Genomic DNA, 24,470 nt, shown 5'->3' on the forward strand with positions numbered 1-24,470 from the left:
TTCAGAGCATCTCTTACAATCAGGTTGATTGTGTAGGAAAGACATGGATGATGGGTCAATTTTAACATTTTCATGGCTTTGGTTATGTTAGCTGCATTGTCGCTAACACAACAGACCACTTTTCCATCTACTTGCTATTCTCTTGCCACTCTCAACAGTTGCTCTGCCAAGTTCTCTGAGGTGTGTCTGTCGCTGAACTCAAAGCAGTCCAGAAGACAGCTAGACATTGAGAAAATCTTCATTGAAGTCACATGTAACCGACATGTAAGAAGTGATTACCCTTGATGTCCAGCAGTCAGTGGTAAGGCAAACTGCAGTAGCTTTTTGGACTCTTTCCCACACTGAAGCCTGTGTGCTCTCGTACAGTTGTGGAATAAGTGATTTTGAAAGGGTTTTCCTGCTTGGAATTGTGTACATTGGATTTAGACTATTGCTATAATTTCTAAACCGTCTGTCCTCCACAATCAAAAATGTCTGGAAATCGGTAGCAATCATTTTAGCCAATGCAATATCAATTTGGCCTTGTTTTGCTACAGACATAGACTTTTGCATAAACTGGTCCATAGAAGACTGCGTTGCTGTGAGTCGCGGAGTAGGTCTACTTGACTGAGTGGATACATCTCCACGTGTGGAGGTGCTGGTTCCACCACTACCACTAGTAGGCCTACTTGACTGAGTGGATACATCTCCACCACTACCACTAGCAGGCCTACTTGACTGAGTGGATACATCTCCACGTGTGGGGGTGCTGGCTCCACCACTATCACTAGCAGGCCTACTTGACTGAGTAGTCTCCCCCTGTCTGTTTCTATTTCTTCATCTCCCCCTCTGTTTCTACTTCTTCATCTCCCTCTCTGTTTCTACCTCTTCCTCTTCTTCATCTCCCCCTCTCTCTGTGTGTTGATTTGTAGCATTCCCTCTGAAGTAGGCCACATTGTTACATCTCTTAGTAACATACCTGTTTGCACAGATTCCTTCATGCACAAATATTTGAGTGCAGCACTGCCCAACCAGTTGTTTTCGGTGTGTCACACCACATACTTTCGGTGTGTGACACACATACATACACATTGTGCTATTGCCCTCAGGAAAACAAACAGTCATTATGAGGTCAAGTTTAAAAAAGGATCCAACAATACTTTGAAATATAATTGTTTATTAAAACGTTTACTTGGAATAATAGAATACTTAATATATCGTTTTTTAAATATGTCTTAGGATGTGGATAATATAGAATAATATTAATAATAATAATATATGCTAGTATTGAGTGATAAAAACAAAACAAGTCCATGTGACCTTCGGAAGGCGACATACAAAAACAGAAAACAATGTTAATCAAACAGTTAAATCCAACCTTCCCTAATTCATGAACGTGCCAGTTGTTTTACAACTAAAATTCGAGAAAGAGTCCAAAAACGTGCTTTCAAATTAATAATAACAGTGTCTTCAAAAGTGAGTGGAATTCTGTTTTTACGATGTTTGATTGTAGACTTGAGGCCTTAGAAAAGGATTCCTCTACACTTGACTAAATGGGTTGCACAGTAACTGATATCACATTTTACACTAAGTAGAAGAGTACATACTTTAGCCAACACACTGTCAACCCACTCATACATCTTATATTTCACTTTGGTACCACAGTCGAACATGACAGTAAAAGCAAAAAACTCCATCAGCAAATTCACACGAGAGAGAAACTTCATTCATGCAAAGATTGTGGGAAAAGCATCAGTAAAAACAGCACAGTGAACAACCTGGAGAGTCCCGTTTTCAACACCACCACCACCTCCCAGTCCTCTCACCCAGGCAGGCTATCCATCCCCTCATCCCTTGGTGCTGGTCTGTGGTGGTCTGGTCTGTGGTGTGTGGTGTGTCTAACCCTCTAGACGTAGGCCTTGCTGCTGCCAGCCACGGAACTAGCAGCCTTGGAGTACTTGACATTGTGGTTCTCATCTTTGGGGGGGCAGGAGCAGCAGAGGAGCGCCCCGCCCAGGATCATCAGCCCTGCGGAGCCCCAGCCGATGTAGAGTGAGGCTCCCAGCTCCCTTCTCTGGGCCTCGACCAAAAGGGGGTTGTAGAAGTCTCGGATGATGGTGTTGGCCGACCAGCAGACAGGGACCAGAACCAGAAGGGCAGCAATGAGGAAGACGACCCCGCTAGCGATGGCTACCTTGGCCTTGGACCTCTCGTTATCCACGAAGTTGGTGCACTTCCCGCCGGCGATGCCCAGCAGGATGGCGAACACGCCGGCAATTATGGCGATTATGATCAGAGCTCTGGCGGCCTGCAGGTCCTGAGGTAAGGCCAGGAGGGAGTCGTAGACCTTACACTGCATCTGTCCCGTGCTCTGGGTCACACAGTTCATCCATAACCCTTCCCAGATGACCTGAGCGGTGACGATGTTGGCTCCGATGAAAGCTGTCACCTTCCACATGGGCAGAGCACAGATGATGATGCTTCCCAGCCAGCCGATGATCGCCAGGGCCGTGCCCAGCATCTGTAACCCAGCTGACACCATCCTGATGGAGCCCTGGTAGAATGGATGGATTGAGTTGACGGAGGGAGAGAGAGAGAGAGAGAGACAGGAGAGTATAGTCTGAACAGGGTAGATGTTGACAATGAAGAACTCACCTACTCTATGGCTCTGACTTATAGGGTTTACCATGAAAAAGTGACGGAATAGGGTGGAGTTTTTTCATCTCTCTTTCTCTCTCAGCTACCAAGTGAAACTGGTTTCCTAAGGTATGTCACCTGACCCGAAACTCTCCTATTGTTTATACATCTATTTCTGTCCCAATCCCTGATTCCGAAACTTCATGTTTGAAAATTAAACAATTTCTGATTTTTGTATTTAACACTATTATTTCAATAAAACATATTGAGTTGTTTTACATTGAAAGACACTGATCTAATTAGTAGTTTTGTTTATTTTGAAGCATCTTCCCTCAAAAGAATGCAGTCCCACCTTGTGATATCACTACCGAAACACACGGGCACACTCAGACACTGAGGAATTTACAAACGCTCAACACCTGTTGAATATGGCCGGTTCCAGTAAATGTTGGCAAAAAAGCGTAATTAAATTGTTGCCAGCAGCAGTTACAGTCACCAATGCTCTGGATAACATACAAACAGTCTGATCAGCTCTGCTAGGGCGAGTAAAATGGTCAGAGTGATGTGTTCTCTCATTTGTGTCTGGAAGTAGTTAGCCAGTTAGCTTGGGTGCTTGACTACCACTGTGAGGCCAGAATGCTCGGATCAACCCTACTCTTCAGCCAGACGTTCAGTGTGCCCTCTGTCCGTTCGTAGTAGCGCTCAATCTGACAACGCTCTCGATTTATGAATGCCCCGAGGGCAATCTGGGCGTACTCTGGCACTCCAGATTGAATTTGCACACCAACACATTCAAATACTGTAGAATGAATGTGCCTTAAGCCACACCCCTACACATATCACCAGGTGACGAGATTATATTGTGAATTTTTCAGTACATATGTTGCAAATATTTATTCCAGAAGGAGTCGGCAAAACTAGTTATGTGCTTTGGGTCATTTGACACCATTAGACATGCATGGCTGGATATTCCTGTAACTGTTATGGCCAACTATGTACTGTTGCTTTGGTTAAACCTCTTGGGTCTTTTCCAGAACAGGGGTGTCCCTTTCAGAGGAGTTAGCAGGATGACATGTATGCATGTAGTGCCAAGGTCTATAAAATTAAAGAGGAAGTTGGTAAATCTTCATCTAAGAAGTGTCACTACCGTACAGGTAATACAGTGCCTTGCGAAAGTATTCGGCCCCCTTGAACTTTGCGACCTTTTGCCACATTTCAGGCTTCAAACATAAAGATATAAAACTGTATTTTTTTGTGAAGAATCAACAACAAGTGGGACACAATCATGAAGTGGAACGACATTTATTGGATATTTCAAACTTTTTTAACAAATCAAAAACTGCAAAATTGGGCGTGCAAAATTATTCAGCCCCCTTAAGTTAATACTTTGTAGCGCCACCTTTTGCTGCGATTACAGCTGTAAGTCGCTTGGGGTATGTCTCTATCAGTTTTGCACATCGAGAGACTGAAATGTTTTCCCATTCCTCCTTGCAAAACAGCTCGAGCTCAGTGAGGTTGGATGGAGAGCATTTGTGAACAGCAGTTTTCAGTTCTTTCCACAGATTCTCGATTGGATTCAGGTCTGGACTTTGACTTGGCCATTCTAACACCTGGATATGTTTATTTTTGAACCATTCCATTGTAGATTTTGCTTTATGTTTTGGATCATTGTCTTGTTGGAAGACAAATCTCCGTCCCAGTCTCAGGTCTTTTGCAGACTCCATCAGGTTTTCTTCCAGAATGGTCCTGTATTTGGCTCCATCCATCTTCCCATCAATTTTAACCATCTTCCCTGTCCCTGCTGAAGAAAAGCAGGCCCAAACCATGATGCTGCCACCACCATGTTTGACAGTGGGGATGGTGTGTTCAGCTGTGTTGCTTTTACGCCAAACATAACATTTTGCATTGTTGCCAAAAAGTTCAATTTTGGTTTCATCTGACCAGAGCACCTTCTTCCACATGTTTGGTGTCTCCCAGGTGGCTTGTGGCAAACTTTAAACTTGATACTCCTTCCATTTCAATATTATCGCTTGCACAGTGCTCCTTGGGATGTTTAAAGCTTGGGAAATCTTTTTGTATCCAAATCCGGCTTTAAACTTCTTCACAACAGTATCTCGGACCAGCCTGGTGTGTTCCTTGTTCTTCATGATGCTCTCTGCGCTTTTAACGGACCTCTGAGACTATCACAGTGCAGGTGCATTTATACGGAGACTTGATTACACACAGGTGGATTGTATTTATCATCATTAGTCATTTAGGTCAACATTGGATCATTCAGAGATCCTCACTGAACTTCTGGAGAGAGTTTGCTGCACTGAAAGTAAAGGGGCTGAATAATTTTGCACGCCCAATTTTTCAGTTTTTGATTTGTTAAAAAAGTTTGAAATATCCAATAAATGTCGTTCCACTTCATGATTGTGTCCCACTTGTTGTTGATTCTTCACAAAAAAATACAGTTTTATATCTTTATGTTTGAAGCCTGAAATGTGGCAAAAGGTCGCAAAGTTCAAGGGGGCCGAATACTTTCGCAAGGCACTGTAAGTGTAATACATCAAAATAAAGCTTAACTCCTTGTTAATCTAGCCGCAGTGACAGATTTAAAAAAAGCTTTATGGCGAAAGAACACCATGCGATTTTCTGAGGACAGCGCCCAGCATGCAAACACATGAAAATCATTTTTCAACCAGGCAGGTGCGACACAAAAGTCAGAAATAACAATATAATAAATGCCTTACCTTTGAAGATCTTCTTCTTTTTGCAATCCCAAATGCCTCAGGGACACAATGAATGGTCGGTTTGTTCGATAAATTCCTTCTTTATATCCCCAAAATGTCAATTTATTTGTTGCGTTTGATTCAGAAATACACCGATTCCAACTCGCCCAACATGACTACAAAGTATCTAATAGTTGACCTGTAAACTTGGTCCGAACATTTCAAACAACGCTCCTAATCCAACCTCAGGTATCCTAAATTGTAAATAATCAATAAAGTTTAAAATGGGATAATCTGTTTCCAATACCGAATAAAAATATCACGGAGTGCGCTCCTGTTCACGCACAACAAAAGACCAGGGGCCTTCAGAGTGACATGCACAAAGAACAGCACTACTTCTTAATTTCTCAAAAGAAAACGTTCAACCAATTTTTAAAGACTGTTGACATCTAGTGGAATCCATAGGAACTGCAACCAGGTTCCTAATAAATAGGGTTTCCCATTGAAAAATCCTATGACCTCAAAAAAAAATTCCCCTGGATGGTTTGTCCTATGGGTTTCGCCTGCCAAATCAGTTCTGTTATACTCACAGACATTATTTTAACAGTGGTAGAAACATTTGAGTGTGTTCTATCCGAAACTAAAAATTATATGCATATCCAAGCCTCTGGGCCTGAGTAACAGGCAGTTTACTTTGGGCACGCTTTTCATCCGGACGTCAGAATATTGTCCCCTAGCCTTAAGAAGTTTTAAGGTAGAGCATGATTTCATTTAATAATTTAATTAGAAATTGAATTTAATTAGAACATAGTCAAACTATCGCAAACTGTTTGATGCAAAACATATTTTTTAAAGAGCCGGCTCTTTTTGGTGAGCTTTGCTGAACAAGCGGAATGCCCATCACTACTGGAAGAAATGATGTTTAAAGTAGCCCAACCAATTGAATAAACCAACAAACCACTTTAACTATAATAACATTCTCAGTAACGGTGACACAGTTCTTTATTTCTTGCTATGACTGTGATATGTTGTTGTTCATCTACCTTAGTTGAATGCACCTCAAGTCGCTCTGGATATGAGCATCTGCTGAATGACCAAAATGTAAACGTTAAAACAAACACTTGTAATGCATGCTGGGTATTATTGTAATGAACTCCGACCCCAAACAGGTACACATTTGGTCGATCCAGACCAGATAAAATCTAAACAGTGCCTTCAGAAAAGTATTCACACCCCTTGACTTTTTCCACATTTTGTTGTCTTATAGCCTCAATTTAAAATGTATTAAATTGAGATTGATTTTGCCGCTGGCCTAGACACAATACCCAATAATGTAAAAGTGGAAATATGGTTTTCAAAAATATATATAGAGTACCAGTCAAAAAGTGTTAAACAAATCTAAATATGTTTTATATGTGAGATTCTTCAAAGTATCCACCCTTTGCATTGATGACAGCTTGGTACACTTTTGGCATTCTCTATTTATATTCTATTAAATATATTTTGATGTGTTTAACACTTTTTTGACTGCTACATGAATCCATATGCATTATTTCATAGTTTGGATGTCTTCACTATTATTCTACAATGTAGAAAACAGCTAAAATAAAGAAAAACCATGGAATGAGTAGGTGTGTCCAAACTTTTGACTGGTACTGTACCTGAAGAACCGTGGGCTAAATCAAAGACTGACATTGTATGCATGAAAGGAGCTGCGCCAATTGTGGTTATTCCAAAAAGCACCAACAGACCTTACAAAGCTCAGTACCTTCTAGGCAAAGAAGCTGAAAAGGGTATCATTCCCATTCATAGTGCGTTAGTTGAAAGAAGTGCACTGGTTCCCTGCCCGAATTTGCCCTAAAAACACACCAACTTTACCTCTTAGGAAACAATCTGGTGATTACCATTTTGTGCAAGACCTAAGAATAGTAAAAGATGCTGTACATGCTAGATTACCCCTGGTGCCTAACACTGTTACCATTTTATCCCAGATGCCTCCAGGTAGTTGTTTTTCAGTAATTGATTTAGATAATGCTTTCTTCTTTTCTCCTCTCTTCTTTTGTTAATCCTGGATTGAGTATTTGGTTCAGTATGTTGACGATTTTTGTCGGTTTGCTTGGATTAAAGGAGATACAGTGCATTCGAAATGTATTCAGACCCCTTCCATTTTCCACATTTTGTTAGGTTACAACCCTAATTTAAAATGTATTAAATTATTTATTTTTCTCAGCAATCTACACAAAATACCCCATGATGACAAAGCAAAAACAGGTTTTTAGACATTTTAGCAAGTTTATAAAAACAAAAAACAGTTGAAGTCGGAAGTTTACATACACTTAGGGTGGAGTCATTAAAACTTGTTTAAACTAACAAACTAACAAACTATAGTTTCGGCAAGTCGGTTACAACATCTACTTTGTGCATGACACAAGTCATTTTTCCAACAATTGTTTACAGACAGATTATTTCACTCATAATTCACTGCATCACAATTCCTGTGGGTCAGAAGTTTACATACACGATGTTGACTGTGCCTTTAAACAGCTTGGAACATTCCAGAAAATGATGTCATGGCTTTAGAAGCTGTTAATTGACATAATTTGAATCAATTGGAGGTGTACCTGTGGATGTATTTCAAGGCATACCTTCAATCTCAGTGCCTCTTTGCTTGACCTCATGGGAAAATCAAAAGAAATTAACCAAGACCTCAGAAAAACAATTGAAGACCTTCACAAGTCTGGATCATCCTTGGGAGCAATTTCCAAACGCCTGAAGGTACAACGTTCATCTGTACAAACAATAGTACGCAAGTATAAACACCATGGGACCGCGCAGTCGTCATACCTCTCAGGAAGGAGATGCGTTCTGTCTCCTAGAATGGAACGTACTTTGGTGAGAAAAGTGCAAATCAATCCAAGAACAACAGCAAAGGACCTTGTGAAGATGTTGGAGGAAACAGGTACAAAAGTATCTATATCCACAGTAAAACAAGTCCTATGTCGACATAACTTGAAAGGCCGCTCAGCAAGGAAGAAGCCACTGCTCCAAAACTGCCATAAAAAAAGCCAGACTACGGTTTGCAACTGCACATCTGGAAAAAGATTGTACTTTCTGGAGAAATGTCCTCTGGTCTGATGATACAAAATAGAACTGTTTGACCATAAGGACCATCGTTATGTTTAGAGGAAAAAGGGGGAGGCTTGCAATCCGAAGAACACCATCCCAACCGTGAAGCACGGGGGTGGCAGCATCATGTTGTGGGGGTGCTTTGCTGCAGGAGGGACTGGTGCACTTCACAAAATAGATGGCATCATGAAGAGGTAAATTATGTGGATATATTGAAGCAACATCTCAAGACATCAGTCAGGAAGTTAAAGCTTGGCTGCAAATGGGTCTTCCAAATGGACAATGACCCCAAGCATACTTCCAAAGTTGTGGCAAAATAGCTTAAGGAAAACAAAGTCAAGGTATTGGAGTGGCCATCACAAAGCCCTGATCTCAATCCCATAGAAAATTGGTGGGCAGAACTGAAAAAGTGTGTGCAAGAAAGGAGGCCTACAAACCCGACTCAGTTACACCAGCTCTGTCAGGAGGAATGGGCCAAAATTCACCCAACTTATTGTGGGAAGCTTGTGAAAGGCTACCCAAAACATTTGACCCAAGTTAAACAATTTAAAGGCAATGCTACCAAATACTAATTGAGTGTATGTAAACTTCTGACCCACTGGGAATGTGATGAAAGAAAAAACCTGAAATAAATCACTCTCAACTATTATTCTGACATTTCACATTCTTAAAATAAAGTGGTGATCCTAACTGACTTAGGACAGGGAATTCTTACTAGGATTAAATGTCAGTAATTCTGAAATACTGAGTTTAAATGTATTTGTCTAAGGTGTATGTAAACTTCCAACTTCAACTGTAGATGGTAATCGGAGAAGGGGCGCCCTGCTGGGCCCTCATAATCAAGAGGACTGATGAAATGGTCACTACCAAATTTCCTGATGAGTATGACTGTCTAAAGGGTCTGGGAAATAAAGCCTCAGACAAAGACTGGTGCATTTTCTATGCTTTTAAAACAGCTTATAATGCAAAATATCATCGCCATGTTAAATCAGAGGCTTCGTCAATAATGAAATTAAATTAATCAGCCACAATAGGGACGCCCCTCAGGGGAGACAACATTTTAATACAGCAATACCCACAGATAAAAAGTAGATCAATCTTTCTTGAAGGCCCTATTGTATTTGTTAAACAACAGGTTTTGTATTGTGACTACTTGATGTCCCAGGGACAGTAAGTACAGAACAGGTCAATGCAACCTGATTGTGGTAAGAACTATGGAAACAATGGATAAACATTGAGAGATGTATTTACCTCCGAGTCTACAGATCCCTTGTGTATGTGTGTGTATTTTAGATTGTACAATGCAGAGTGAAGGGTTTGAAAGGATAGTGTCTGGTTTTATGTGTTGATTTAGTTTACTTTAGTAGAAGTATAGGACATCCTTTGATAGTTTAAACCATAATATAATGCTTACCTTAACATTTTACAATAATTATAACTGAGTGATAAAAGGAGAGAATATGAGGGAAAATGTTGTTGTCTGAAGAGATAGCCTTGAATTGTACACAGCATCTCCTCTCACTCTATCTTGGTTCATGCAGGTGACTGTGACGACCTCCTCAGACCAATTGGCAGTACACCCAGATCATTGCTCTGGGAACCAATAGGAGTATCTCAGTTTCAAGGTCTCAGCTTTGAGAGAAAAAGCCTCTTCAGTCACATGCAGGAACCAACATTAATAATGAATAATATAAATCATGCTTATATGACTTGTTTGTGTAGCCTTATATACGGACTGAAAGAGAACACCCTCTTCAGGGTTTTCATCAAGCATGTATTGAGTTTGTGAACCTCTCTCATGCCATAATAATGAAGATTGATTCATTTATATTGAGTTGAAGTCCTTAGTGGTGAATTTCCACGACACTACTTTTTGAAAGAGACTCGAGAACAATCACGCTAATAATGTACTCAGAAAAGATCAGCACCAGAGACATCCAGACTTGGCTTTCCTTCAATTGCACTGTAATACTGGGCATAGAGTTAATTAAGAGATTAGGATGTTATTAGAACAGGTGCTAGGCACTTTGTTGTCTGCCTTAGAAAAGACTTCGGAAGATTGCAGCACATGCCATCAATTATCCAATTAGGACATTGTAGGGGCCATATCTTCAACGCAAACCAGCCCAAAGACTGCAGCAAGTGTGGTTCCCTAGGCTGTGCTGCAGCTGAAAACACACTCACCTTCTGCAGGAGCTCTGAACATACCCAAGAGAGACCAAGGAATTAAGTGCAACATGGATAGAGCCACCAACCACTCCTTTAGAACCTGCCCAACCACTCCTTCAGAACCTGCCCAACCACTCCTTTAGAAACTGCCCAACTATTCCTTTAGAACCTGCCCAACTACTGCTTCAGAACCTGCCCAACCACTCCTTTAGAACCTGCCCAACCACTCCTTTAGAACCTGCCCAACTACTCCTTTAGAACCTGCCCAACTACTCCTTTAGAACCTGCCCAACCACTCCTTTAGAACCTGCCCAACCACTCCTTTAGATCCTGCCCAACCACTCCTTTAGATCCTTCCCAACCACTCCTTTAGAACCTGCCCAACCACTCCTTTATATCCTGCCCAGCCACTCCTTTAGAACCTGCCCAACCACTCCTTTAGAACCTGCCCAACCACTCCTTCAGAACCTGCCCAACCACTCCTTTAGAACCTGCCCAACTACTCCTTTAGAACATGCCAAACCACTCCTTTAGAACCTGCCCAACTACTCCTTTAGAACCTGCCCAACCACTCCTTTAGATCCTGCCCAACCACTCCTTCAGAACCTGCCCAACCACTCCTTTAGAACCTGCCCAACTACTCCTTTAGAACCTGCCCAACTACTCCTTCAGAACCTGCCCAACTACTCCTTTAGAACCTGCCCAACCACTCCTTCAGAACCTGCCCAACTACTCCTTCAGAACCTGCCCAACTACTCCTCACTCCCCCCCTATCTGAGATAGTTACTGCAGCCCTCATCTTTCACTTCAACACCCGTTCCGCCACTCACATTCTGTTGAAGGTCCCCAAAGCACACACATCCCTGGGTCACTCCTCTTTTCAGTTCGCTGCAGCAAGCGACTGGAACGAGCTAGAAACAAACACTCAAACTAGACCGTTTTATCTCCATCTCTTCATTCAAAGACTCAATCATGGACACTTTTACTGACAGTTGTGGCTGCTTCGCATGATGTATTGTTGTCTCTACCTTCTTGCCCTTTGTGCTGTTGTCTGTGCCCAATAATGTTTGTACCATGTTTTGTGTTGCTGCCATGCTGTGTTTTCATGTGTTGCTGCCATGCTGTGTTATGTGTTGCTACCATGCTGTGTTTTCATGTGTTGCTGCCATGCTGTGTTATGTGTTGCTACCATGCTGTGTTTTCATGTGTTGCTGCCATGCTGTGCTGTCTTAGGTCTCTCTTTATGTAGTATTGTGGTGTCTCTCTTCTCTTGACGTATGTTTTGTCCTATATCTATATATATATATTATGTATATATATATCTCTATCTATCTATATATATTATATCTATCTATCTATCTATATATATTTTATCCCAGCCCCCGTCCATGCCAGGTAGACTGTCATTGTAAGTAAGAATTTGTTCTTAACTGACTTGTCTAGTTAAATAAAATAAATCTAAAATATGCCAACAGAACAAGACAGCATGACCCCTACAAGCCAGACGCTCCACCTGAGAGCAACCAACCTCCTCCCCCACAACCACCAAGTCCCTCACCAGGATGAACCAGACCAACAGAGTGCGCCCGGAACTTCTGCTGACGACATACAGCCCAGACCCGCCAGCCTTGCAACAACCAGCGAAGGTCAAGCAGATTGGAGAGCTCACCCAACCCTCATCACAGTTGATAAAAAGGAGACCTGCATGACTTCTGCGCCCAACCATCCAGCCCAGATCGACCAGAGATAATCAACCAGCTAACAGCAGTCAGATGGTACTGAGACAAGACCACCTGCGACCTCTGCCCAGGAGCTTCTGGAAACTCTGATGTCAGACCTTCCTCCGACATCCTCTGATCTCTTTGGTCAGGTGACAACTAAAACAAGCCCTCAGGGGTAGCTATTCTCTTCAGAGGTCGGTCCTTCACATTACAATGTTATTATATTTCTGACCGTTTGGAACATGTTTACCGGGATTTCGGGAAAACCAGGCAATTTATTGAAAGTTCCAGTAATTTTACAACCATAGTTGCACCATTGTTCTTACATAATATAACCATATACAATTTCAGCAGCACATCTTAGAGTGATTTACTGTGCCACAGTAATGGTGCGTAGGTGAAATCACTGGGGAAGCCAAGACAGGTGTAGGTCATGACAGGATTTTAAAAAATCCATATTACAACCTGTGTGTTGTAATAATTGCATGATTTGCTCTATAACCTGTTAGTTCATATGTCTTGACGCCGTGATATATAGGTCTGAGGCCGAGACAATAAGAAGATACAGTGGCAGAATAAATTCAACCACACCTTTGTTTCATCACAAAACTGGAGAGCAACATCTGCCTGGTGAAGTCCACAAAACATATTGCATGTAACAAACAGTTACATGACCTACAGCACGGGCAATCAAGTTAAAGTAAAACTCTACCCAAAATACAGAAATCATCCACTATGATGCATTTTGCCTCAGATGATCCTAATGATTAAATACACATGATTTCTGTATTTTGAAAGTTACATATCATGAAAACTTGATTGCTGACAAGCACAACATTTTGGTACTGTCGACAATGGACTAATGAAACAAATACCAAAATATCGGTTTTGGGTGCAGTCCGCAAGTCGCAAAGAAAACAGGAGCTGCGTTAACATTTCAACATCATCAAATCACCTCTGTCTAATAAGGTGACGACTAAAAGATTCCAAAAACAATTAGTACAATCAACGTCAGCTAAATATCATGTGGCTGTCCATGGAACTGATTTCTGTATGCGTTTGTATGTGTGTGTGTGTGTGTGTGTGCGTAAGTAGAAAAAAAACGTGTCTCCCCCTACTTGTAGAGAAACGCCAATACCATCCTCCTCTCATGTTGCTGAAACGGTCTATGACTCTGTCATACAGTACACACTTTGAGTTTTAGTTGTCCTAGGCTACCTGGCTAATTGATCGTAGTGTAATGAAAGAGGCAGGAAGAGTCTGTGGTGGTCGGCAAACCCTCATCCTTCTGGCCCGTAGCCCTGCGTGGCATCGATTGTGCCACAAAAGTAGGCTGAAGTGGCAAAGTCAATATCAACTTTTATAAACACAGTGTCGCATTTGATATTTGTGCTCATAAACATTATTTTGTGTTAATTCTATGCGGGGGAGGGTGTTCAATTTAATCGTTGCCCCCTTTTACATTTAGATCGTTCCATTGCATAACACTGGCAACTTCCTTTCAACTTCATTTCATGGGCAACAATTAGCCAGCTAGTTAACATTAGCCTACTACATCTAGCTACATATTGAACTTCCATCCTCTCAGGCCAGGGGCACAATGCATGGTTGGTTATAATCATTGGCCAGTACAGAGAATTAAGTAAAACCATTCATGGCCAATTTAGGAAAGGACCACTTTTTATCCCTGTCAATGATGTTTAGCTTGATGTGATGTGATTGTGTGAAGTCAAATCTAAACTGGCTGTGCCACCCCCACAGGATCTGCAATGGATTAGTCCACTGAGACAGGTGCTAATCAGACTGGTGTCTTGTGTACCATGAAAAAAAATATATATTTGTGACTGCTTGACTAAATAAATCTCAGTTGACCAGAATGGGGCCATCCCTGTAGAAGGGAGGGATGGATTTTCTGTTTGTCGACATTGACAGTTTATTATTGTGGTGTTGAAAACACAAACCATGATATTGAAGTGCTCAAAGTCAGTATAATTTGTTTATTGGTTGTGTGGTGCATTGGCACAGAAACCTGTTGGTGGAAAATCTGTTGCATATATAATTATAAATATGGCATCAAAATGTTGAAAATCTGATTTCCCCCTAACTGAAAACAGGCAGGGAAAGTGAGCTTGTCTGTGGTGGTCAAACGAACCGTCAACCTTCTGGCTCGTAGCCCTGCGAACTGTCAACCTTCTGGCTCGTAGCCCTGCGAACAGTCAACCTTCTGGCTCGTAGCCCTGCGAACAGTCAACCTTCTGGCTCGTAGCCCTGCGAACCGTCAACCTTCTGGCCCGTAGCCCTGCGAACCGTCAACCTTCTGGCTCGTAGCCCTGCGAAGAGTCAACCTTCTGGCTCGTAGCCCTGCGAACCGTCAACCTTCTGGCCCGTAGCCCTGCGAACAGTCAACCTTCTGGCCCGTAGCCCTGCGAACCGTCAACCTTCTGGCTCGTAGCCCTGCGAACAGTCAACCTTCTGGCCCGTAGCCCTGCGAACCGTCAACCTTCTGGCTCTTTGCCCTGCGTGGCATCGACTATGCCACAAAAGCAAGAAACTGTCAAGATGGTGGCGACAGATAGGCAGCTCTGCTTCTTGCTGCAAAGCAACTTTGTCCTACAAGCATTTCGCCACACCGGCAATAACATCTACTAAACATGTGTATGTGACAAATAACATTTGGTTTGATTTGAAAAGCATGCTTTAGTGGCAAAGCCAATATCAACGTTTATAAACACAGGGTCACTACCGTTGTCATTTGTGCTCATTAACTTTATTTTGTGTTCAATGTATTTTACAGTAAACGGGGAGGGTCATGTGATAATGTTTTACTTTGGGGAGGGGGGGTGCATTTTTTTATTATGACACCTTGAGTTGGACCAGCCCCTCCCCCCTTACATTACACTCTACACAGCCTGCATTTCCATCTGTCCCTTGCACTGGCAACAAGCAGGATACTGTTTTCAGTGTCAACAACATAGATTTACCAGATAAGAGCACGCATGCACACACGCACGCACGAACGCACGCACACACACACACGCACGCACACACACACACACACACACGCATGCACGCACGCACACGCACGCACGCATGCACACACACACACACACACACTTAAAGGTGCAATTTCCAGTTATGTGACAAAACAATCAGTACATAGTGTAGAGAATAGTTGTACCATCTAAACATTGTATTTTCAGCTGTTTGAAGCTGGTGTGCAAAACTGAAAGTAAAACATGCAACAAATAAACTTAAGGGAAGCATAGAAATAGCGCACATAGAAACAGATTTATATAGCGCTTCTTAGACTTGCTTTCAATGAGAATGACATATCTTTAACTCACATTTCTATGTGAATTTGGTCAGGTCGCCCAAAACGTTCCACAGTGCAGCTTTTAAAACAAGACATACTGTCTGAATCACCATCAGCAGCAGTCAGATGATTTGCACCATAACACTTTAGATTATAGTAATTCACAGCACCAGTCCCCATGGTCCTTTCTAATCTCATAACTGACAGCATGGAATCTGAGACACCCCTTGGCCACACAAAGCCTCCTTCACAACTCCACAAGAAGAGGGAAGGGTTTCTGAAGTCTGGGAGTGGGGGAGTATGGTTACAAACTGTTTTTTCTAGAGGACGTTTTTTTGTTTGAACAAAAAGCTTTTTCTTTCAGACGATCCTGTTACACTAATCCCTCCTCCCCGTCACATCCCTCCTCCTCGTCACATCCCTCCTCCCCGTCACATCCCTCCTCCTCGTCACATCCCTCCTCCTCGTCACATCCCTCCTCCCCGTCACATCCCTCCTCCTCGTCACATCCCTCCTCCTCGTCACATCCCTCCTCCTCGTCACATCCCTCCTCCCCGTCACATCCCTCCTCCCCGTCACATCCCTCCTCTGCCTGTCACACTCTGCTCAATGTGTCCCTTCAAACACACATACACCACACATACACACACGCAACTGACACACATTCTGTCTGTCCCTCACATATTGTAATAATTGTTGTATCAAATTGAACCCAAATGAAGAGATCAAAAGTCTGGCAAAATCAGAAATGTTACGATGCGTAAGATATTCATGAGGGCATCAACTAAGGAACATTGCCTGAATAAAGTACTATCTTAGTCTAAAGCATTTGTTAAACGTCCATCAATGTCCACGACCCATAATGCTTTGCATCATGCCCCACCCTAATTGCCCAGAGAAGAACCTGGGGCGAGTTCAGCAGGATGCAACTTTTTGGAACGTTCAGATAGAAATTGGCTATGTAGAACAAACATGCCTCTCTGACATGTTGAATAACGTCAGCTCTATTCATGGAATTTCTATCTGCAACATTCGAGAAGGTGTTTCAACTGAACGTGGCCCTGCTGGGCTAGAAGATGATGTCACATGCATATATCTCAACCCCCCCCCCCCCCCGAGGGAGGTGTGGTATATACACCTGCTCACTGTCACCCAGGTGGATACTCAGGAGAGAGCAAAGACAATACTGACGCCACCATTCACAGAGAGAGTGTTTGAGAGGAGGGAGGGAGGAAGAGAGGACAGAAAGACTGATAGAGGAGGAGGGAGAAAAAGAGAAAAAATAGAGAGGTAGAGAGAGAGAGAGAGGTAAAGAGAGTCAGGTGTAGCAGAACAGGTATAGAGACACAGATACACCCAGAGGTAGGCAGGTAGGAACTGTACGCAGGAACATAGGCCTGTAACAGGTGGGCAAGGCAGCAATCTGGGATCTCTGTCATCTCTGGTGACCCACTATACATAAAAGAAGCTTAGCGGAGGGAGAGAAGAGGCTGAAACTGAAGAAGGGTCAGCTGAAAAAAAGACCCTGCCAACCATAAAGGACTGAAAGACTGGAGGAAACGGGAAGTGACTAAAGAGTGTTTCAGTTCAGGACTCACAGACCCTGAACAATCCAAAGGGATTGCCAATAGAGTAGATAGGGACTGTGAGAGACAGAGGCGTGCGAACGTCAGACTTTCTAAGGACTCTGACTGACAACAACCAGCAAGCAGCTAGAGAGACCGTGTGTTCTCTCCTCTGCCCCCTCTAACATGGTCTCTCTGGGGATCCAGATGCTGGGCAGCGCCCTGAGCCTGCTGGGCTGGGTGGGGGTCATCCTGACCTGCATCCTGCCCATGTGGAGGGTCACGGCCTTCATTGGAGCCACCATCATCACGTCTCAGACCATCTGGGAGGGTATCTGGATGAGCTGCGTGGTCGAGAGTACGGGCCAGATGCAGTGTAAACCATACGACTCCCTCCTGGCCCTGTCCTCCGACCTCCAAGCCGCCAGAGCGCTCACCGTCCTCGCCATCGCCACGGGCACTGCCGGGCTCCTACTGGCCTTCGTCGGGGGGAAGTGCACTCGGTTTCTGGATGAGCAAAGGGGCGGGGTCAAAGAACGGGTTGCCGTGACAGCGGGCGCGGTGTTGATCGCCACGGGGGTGCTGTGCCTGATCCCCACTTCGTGGGCTGCTGGGGCGGTGGTGCAGGGGTTCTACAGCTCCACCACCGATGCCCAGCGGAGGGAGATCGGGGCGTGTCTATACATCGGCTGGGGGGCATCCATCCTTCTCATCCTGGGAGGGGGGCTGTTCATCAGCTCCTCCTGCCCCCTCACGGCCCACGATGAGGATAAGAGCCCCTCTGTTCGCTACCTGGTGGTTCGCTCTTCCAACGGAGCCGCCTCCAGCCAGGCAGCAGCCTCCCAGCACAGCAGGGGACCGTCCACAAAGTCCCAGGCCAACGGCAAAATGGCCTTTACCAGGTCTCACAGCAGCCAGGCAGCATCTGCCAAGTCTCAGCCCTGGGGAGTGGTGAAAACCAGGCCTCCCTGGGAGGAGTACGGGCTAGGTATGGTAGAGCAGGACTACATGCCGGGGTCTGGGGGGAGTAAGGCACCGTCTACAAAGTCTCAGTTGAAAAGACTGGAGTCTCAGGAGAGTTTAGCAGACAAGTCTTCACCCAGTGAGGATGAATCCTTAAACCCAACTAAGACCTATCTCTGAGACCACACACACACACACACACACACACACACACACACACACACACACACACACACACACACACACACACACACACACAGAGAGAGAGCATGGTTTATGGAAAATATGGATATTAAATATGCCTTGTTTACTTGTTTATTTGTTTTGTGTGTGAAAAGTGATATTAGACATTTGAATATTTGCTGAAGGATATAACTGGCACTGAAAGTCAGGTTCTTTTTATTAGTTGGGTTTGTTTATGACATGTAAAAGCTGTTCCATGTTTTGTTGCTGTAATAATGTATGTAAAGAAAAGTCTACTTCCCTTGATGTGAATATGTTTTCAGTCCCTTTAACAATGACCAGACATATACAGTAAGACTATTGATTAGTGTTTATATGAAGCTTCTTGGTTCTGCAGTTTGTTTTCGTAGCATCATTTTGACACATTTAAAAATACCATTTCCTCTTCATGTAGCTCTTTTACGTGACAAAACTCAGAATTAGTTCAATATGAATTAGTATGTGACCAGCTACGCTATGGAAAGCCCCAGCCGGGACAAACCAGTTTGACAGAGAGTGAGTTGAGGCTGAGCTCACACCAATGGTTTGCATTGTGTTAGGGAGCGATAAAATGGGGTGTTCCGAATGGCACCCTATTGCCTATACAATGCACTACTTTTGACCAGGGCTCATAGGGAATAGGTTGCAAATTTGGGATACACACCGTGATGTTCGTGAAGGATTCAAATGTGAGTTTCACCAGATCACGGACATGTGACGTCTGGGTTTTGTTTATTAAAATGCAGATGTTTTCCTGTTTACCCTGAACAAGTATATCTCTACCATGAGGTGAGGATCAAATGTACTGTCGGCCTACATGCTTCTAGCCTACTAAACCCAATGTAACAAACACAAGCTCTGTTTTGCCAAATTAGGATGACAATGCAGGTTTGAGCTCCCTCTGGTGTCTGGATGGGTTTGTACATGAACACAGTAAACACAGTAACTCTCATTGACTAAAGGGTATATATTAATGAGCAGGAGAAAACCCTCAGGCCCCAAGGACTGAATGTACAATATGAATAAATGTTTGGAACCACTTGTGGTGTCACCTTGTCCATATATTGCTTTCATGGTAAGGAAACAAGTAATTTAGTAATTTGGGTGAGCTACCCCTTCATTGACAAACATGAATTTGAGATAAGGCAAAACAGAAGGTTGTTTTTCACATAGTTTGGATTTCAGTGTCAAAAAGGTAGTGTTGCAAAATTCACTTTCTCAAGTTCTCATTTACAATTGCGACCTGGCTAGTGGATTCCTGGAATCAAGAGGGAATAAGCAGGAAACCGGAAACCCTCCAACCAGGATTTTTGTAAAACCTGGGCGTTTTAGGAAAGTTACCGGATTTTTGCAACCCTAGTCAGAAGGGGTAAAAAAAACACTATATGTTTTAAACCACCCCTACCCCTTTCAAATTGAACCTGTAAGAAGAAGGTATGATATGATATGTCCTCTATACAGTATCAACTGTATTCACTTATCTGATGTAGACTTTAAAGAATGTTGTTGTTGTGGTCTTTTGAGAGATGAGATGCATTTTTAGACATTAACAACGTAAAATTGGAAAGACACTAAATTACAAATTAATTGACATACTAAATAAGATAGTACGCCCATTCTGACGCAGCCCAGCTTAGGTAGTAATCAGGCCATGAGACAAGAATGTCAGATCTTCTGATGGTTTTCATCTGGACATTCAGAAGATCTTGATGTCTGCACGGTATATTTCTGTTGTACATCTCATCTAGACTCTTGGTAATGCTGTAATAACAATTGGTGATCAGGTGAACGAGCCATACTTGCACTGCCAAGAGTGTGCAAAGCTGTCATTAAGCCAAAGTGTGGCTACTTTGAAGAATCTCAAATATATTTAGATTTGTTTAACACTGTTTTGGTTACTACATGATCCCACATGTGTTATTTCATAGTTGTGATGTCTTCACTATTTGTCTACAATGTAGAAAATAGTAAAAATAAAGAAAAACCCTGGAATGAGTAGGTGTGTCCAAACTTTTGACTGGTACTGTATGTAAATAAGGTATTTCTGGTTTTTGTTTTTAATAAATAACCAAACTTTTAGAAGAAAAAAAAAACATGTTCAATATGTGCTGTGCTGTATTTTATTTGTTTCATATTGTATCTTAAAAGTGACTTTGGTCTCCATGGTGACTGAGAGTATCCTGCTATTGACACACTTGTTGAATTGTGCAACAGAAAGTAACAGTAATTAAAGAGGCAGTCTAGACAGAACAGGCAGGCCGACAAAATAGCATGTTTTTCAGTGGTTACAGCCTTGTTCCTCCCTTTATTTTAACTTACACCTAGTGTATTTATGCAAATTAAGCAACATTTTCTTTATTTAAAAAAAAAAAAAAAAAAAAATACCTGATACCATTAGACAATACTGTACATGAGTGCATTCTAAGAAACATTTGTATTTGATAATACATCGAAAACCTGAATTCTCCGCTAAATCACTGAACTCAATTCATTATCTGTCCTAGCCCTTGATCGTGACTCTGAGGTCATTGGACGAAGGCGTCTTCTGTACGGGGGGGAGAGTTCTGTTTAGATTACCGACACTCGGCCTGAACATTAACACGCATCGCTTGCGGTACGGTTGTGGAAGCATAAGGACCTTATCTTTCATATCAGCGAGAAAAACATTTGAAAAAAATCAAAAGGTTCAATTGATACACACCTTTATAGGGTTAGGGTTTAGTGTTCCCACACGGCCATATCTCCATGTTATAGCGAGTATTTTTGGAAGAGAGAGACGTGAGTTTTCTTTTGATTTCTACCGCCATTTTCTTCAGCTGCATATCAGACAGACACAAAATCACAGACGTCATCACTCACTTCAAAGCTGCAATACAAGTTACTCAGCTAGTGGGAAGAATATATGTTTGAATTGAGGTGTTGTCAATCACCCTCCTCCTGTCCTTACACAGTGAGTGTGGTTTTGCGTTTTATCAGTGATGCGACCATTCCGGGACCACAGGCCAAGTCCAGAACCATAGCTGTCTCCCCGTCACCATGGAAACAGGACAGGCATTTTGCAGACACTACTCGGCCGGTAAAAGTCCAGAAGTGCATGATCCTGTTATTGAATATACAGTCAACAGCCCACATGTAGTATGTTTCGGTTATACACACAATTGCTTGTTTACAATTGACCTCGTCAGCCCAAGAGGTTCATTTTAAAAGCCATAGTGATCACAGTAAGCAGTCATCTATAAGAAGTCTGTACAATAAGAGTACATGAATTAGAATCATTTCACTACCTGATCATAGTTGTCTGCCCAGGTGTTGTAGAAGTTGACTGTATCTCCGACCTTAGCAATATTGCTAGCTGACAGAAGGGAGTCCTTCAAATGTTGTAGTTGGAGCTGCCATTCTGCATCCTTCTCAGTCCTCTGACTGTCTGATTGGTCAGGAAGGATACGGACACGGTAGAAAGCTATTCAGAGGTTGTGCTTGGCCCAGAAGGTGAGGGATCGTTCCGGAAGTCTAGATGTTGAGGTGCAGCAGCTGTACAAAGCGTTTATGGGAGGCTGTTCACACTGCTTCAAGAAACCTTCAAGGGGTGTGGCCCCTTTGAATACTTCACCCACAATAGCCCACAGGGTTTGAGCATGCCACAGGTTTGAACATGTTTGTTCAGGGAACTTCTGCTAATGTGTAGGTGGACTATTTTTGCGGTGGCACATCCACTAGAGTTGCAATACACATTGAGTTCAGAGGATTGAGCTGGTAACTGGCAAGTTGAATTTAAACACCAATGAAGACACCACAATTAACATTCATGATATGAAAGTAGTCAATTGGGTGGGGATTCCTATGGGTTGGGAGTGATCAGCTAAGGATCAGAGCATTGTCTTGGTTTGTTATGGTTTTAAGTTATATCACTGCGATCTAGTGGCCACAATAAATGAATGACAAGATTTGGTTCAGGACTCCAGCACTGCAGGTGGTGGTAAATCATCAATATTAGCTTTATGCTTTTCTTCAAACACAAAATAAGAAGAAAATTAACTTCTTTGAAATAGAGATGAGTCGTCTTTCTATCTATGTATGTGCTGTGGACCATTAGCTTCAAATAGCTGCATTAGCCCCATTGGCTCCATTTCCTCCTGTCAACCAACATCCTTAGTGGCGTTGGCAGAAAGCAGATGTTACCTGTTTTCAGGGATATAGTATTTTCAAACTAACTTCCTTTTCCCCTGAAAAATACAGGTGACTTACTACGCCTATGACAGAACCACATGCAGTTGTTGAGGTGCAGCACAGAGGTTTATGTGAGGTTCTCTGTTACTCTGTAACTCCATTCTAACTCTTCACTTAATTTTATGTGCCTTGCACATCCGTGACATCCTGAGGTCAATTTATCTGCCGCCATCACCTCATGTTTCAGCATGATAATGCACGGCCCCATTACGGAAGGATCTGCACACAATTCCTGGAACCCAGATCTTCCATGGCCTGCATACTCATCAGACACGTCACCCATTGAGCATGTTTGGGATACTCTGGATTGACGTGTACGTCAGCTTATTCCAGTTCCCGCCAATGTCCAGCAACTTCGCACAGCCATTGAAGAGGAGTGGGACAACATTCCACAGACCATAATCAACAGCCTGATCAACTCTATGTGAAGGAGATGTGTCACGCTGCACGAGGCAAATGGTTGTCACACCAGATACTGACTGGTTTCCTGATCCACACCCCTACTTTTTTTTAAAAAAGGTATCTGTGATCAACAGATGCATATCTGTATTCCCAGTCATGTGAAATCCATAGATTAGGACCTAATGAATGTAATTTCAATTGACTGATTTCCTTATTTCAAATGTAGCTCAGTGAGATCTTTGAAATTGTTGCATGTTGCGTTTTTTTATATATTTTTTGTATACATTTACATTTGAGTTGTTTAGCAGACGCTCTTATCCAGAGCGACTAACAGGAGCAATTAGGGTTAAGTGCATTGCTCAAGGGCACATCGACTTGGTTTATCACCAAGTTGGCTCTGGGATTCTAACCAGCGACATTTCGGTTACTGGCCCAACACTCTTCACCGCTAGGCTACCTGCTGCCCAGAATCCCACCCAGTTGACTAATTTAAAAAATGGTGGAAGCCCTCAATGGCAATGTCCATGCTAAAATGGGTTATATCCATGATCAATCCTCTATTTATCTCTATGACAACAGGAACAACTCCGATATAAAGTGGAAAGTTGCGTAACAACCTAACCACTACAAAACGTATATTTGATCAAATAAGCCTCACGTAGCAAAATAGCAATTCCATTTTTTTGTAGACCAAATTTGAAACTCATTGACCTCATTTAGTGGGCTTATTGTCGTGGACAGATTTTGGCCGGAGTAAAACCTCTTGCTTCGCCAATTTCTCTCTGCCAACGGGAACTTATTCCAGTGTGTGGGTGGACTATTTCCACTTTGACATCTCCAATTGCGTTACCAACAGTGAGGTGCAACACAAATTGAGTGCTCCCTCTAATTCTCTCTCTCCCTCTCGGAGGACCTGAACCCTAGGACCATGCCTCAAGAATACCTGGCCTGATTACTCCTGGCTGCCCCCGGTCCACCTGGTAGTGCTGCTGCTCCAGTTCCAACTGTTCTACCTGCAGCTATGGAACCCTGACCTGTTCACCGGACGTGCTACCTTGTCCCGGACCTGTTGTTTTCAACTCTCTCTACCGCACCTGCTATCTCTAACTCTGAATGATCGGCTATGAAAAGCCAACTGACATTTACACCTGTTGAACCCTCTACAACCACTGTGATTATTATTATTTGACCCTGCTGGTCATCTATGAACGTTTGAACATCTTGGCCATGTACTGTTATAATCTCCACCCGGCACAGCCAAAAGAGGACTGGCCACACCTCAGAGCCTGGTTCCTCTCTAAGTTTCTTCCTAGGTTCCTGCCTTTCTAGGGAGTTTTTCCTAGCCTCCATGCTTCTACATTTCTTGCTGTTTGGGGTTTTAGGCTGGGTTTCTGTACAAGCACTTTGTGACATCAGCTGATGTAAAAAGGGC

At 42.9% G+C, this 24,470-nt stretch overlaps 2 protein-coding genes across 4 annotated transcripts; one reads left to right on the forward strand and one right to left on the reverse strand.

Annotated features, from left to right (window-relative positions):
* Nucleotides 1-1,139: 1,139 nt before the first annotated feature.
* LOC100499582 (claudin 28b) lies at nucleotides 1,140-21,957 on the reverse strand. Of its 3 annotated transcripts, none has more exons than XM_036967183.2 (2): nucleotides 21,694-21,957; nucleotides 1,140-2,533 (listed from the first exon to the last, which is right to left on the reverse strand). In XM_036967183.2, exon 2 carries the CDS (start codon nucleotides 2,519-2,521, stop codon nucleotides 1,886-1,888), a length of 636 nt encoding a protein of 211 aa, XP_036823078.1. In that variant the 5' UTR covers nucleotides 2,522-2,533; nucleotides 21,694-21,957; the 3' UTR covers nucleotides 1,140-1,885.
* On the forward strand, nucleotides 16,810-19,448 carry LOC110510222 (claudin-4-like). Its single transcript, XM_021591610.3, has one exon. It carries the CDS (start codon nucleotides 17,411-17,413, stop codon nucleotides 18,365-18,367), a length of 957 nt encoding a protein of 318 aa, XP_021447285.3. The 5' UTR covers nucleotides 16,810-17,410; the 3' UTR covers nucleotides 18,368-19,448.
* Nucleotides 21,958-24,470: the final 2,513 nt, after the last annotated feature.

Source organism: Oncorhynchus mykiss, chromosome 29 (genome assembly GCF_057628025.1).
Source record: "Oncorhynchus mykiss isolate SJ-2025 chromosome 29, ASM5762802v1, whole genome shotgun sequence".
Classification (NCBI taxonomy): domain Eukaryota; kingdom Metazoa; phylum Chordata; class Actinopteri; order Salmoniformes; family Salmonidae; genus Oncorhynchus; species Oncorhynchus mykiss.

Coding starts and splice junctions, on each gene's coding strand:
- LOC100499582 (XM_036967183.2), bottom strand. CDS start 2,521: ATGGTGTCAGCTGGGTTACAGATGCTGGGCACGGCCCTGGCGATCATC.
- LOC110510222 (XM_021591610.3), top strand. CDS start 17,411: ATGGTCTCTCTGGGGATCCAGATGCTGGGCAGCGCCCTGAGCCTGCTG.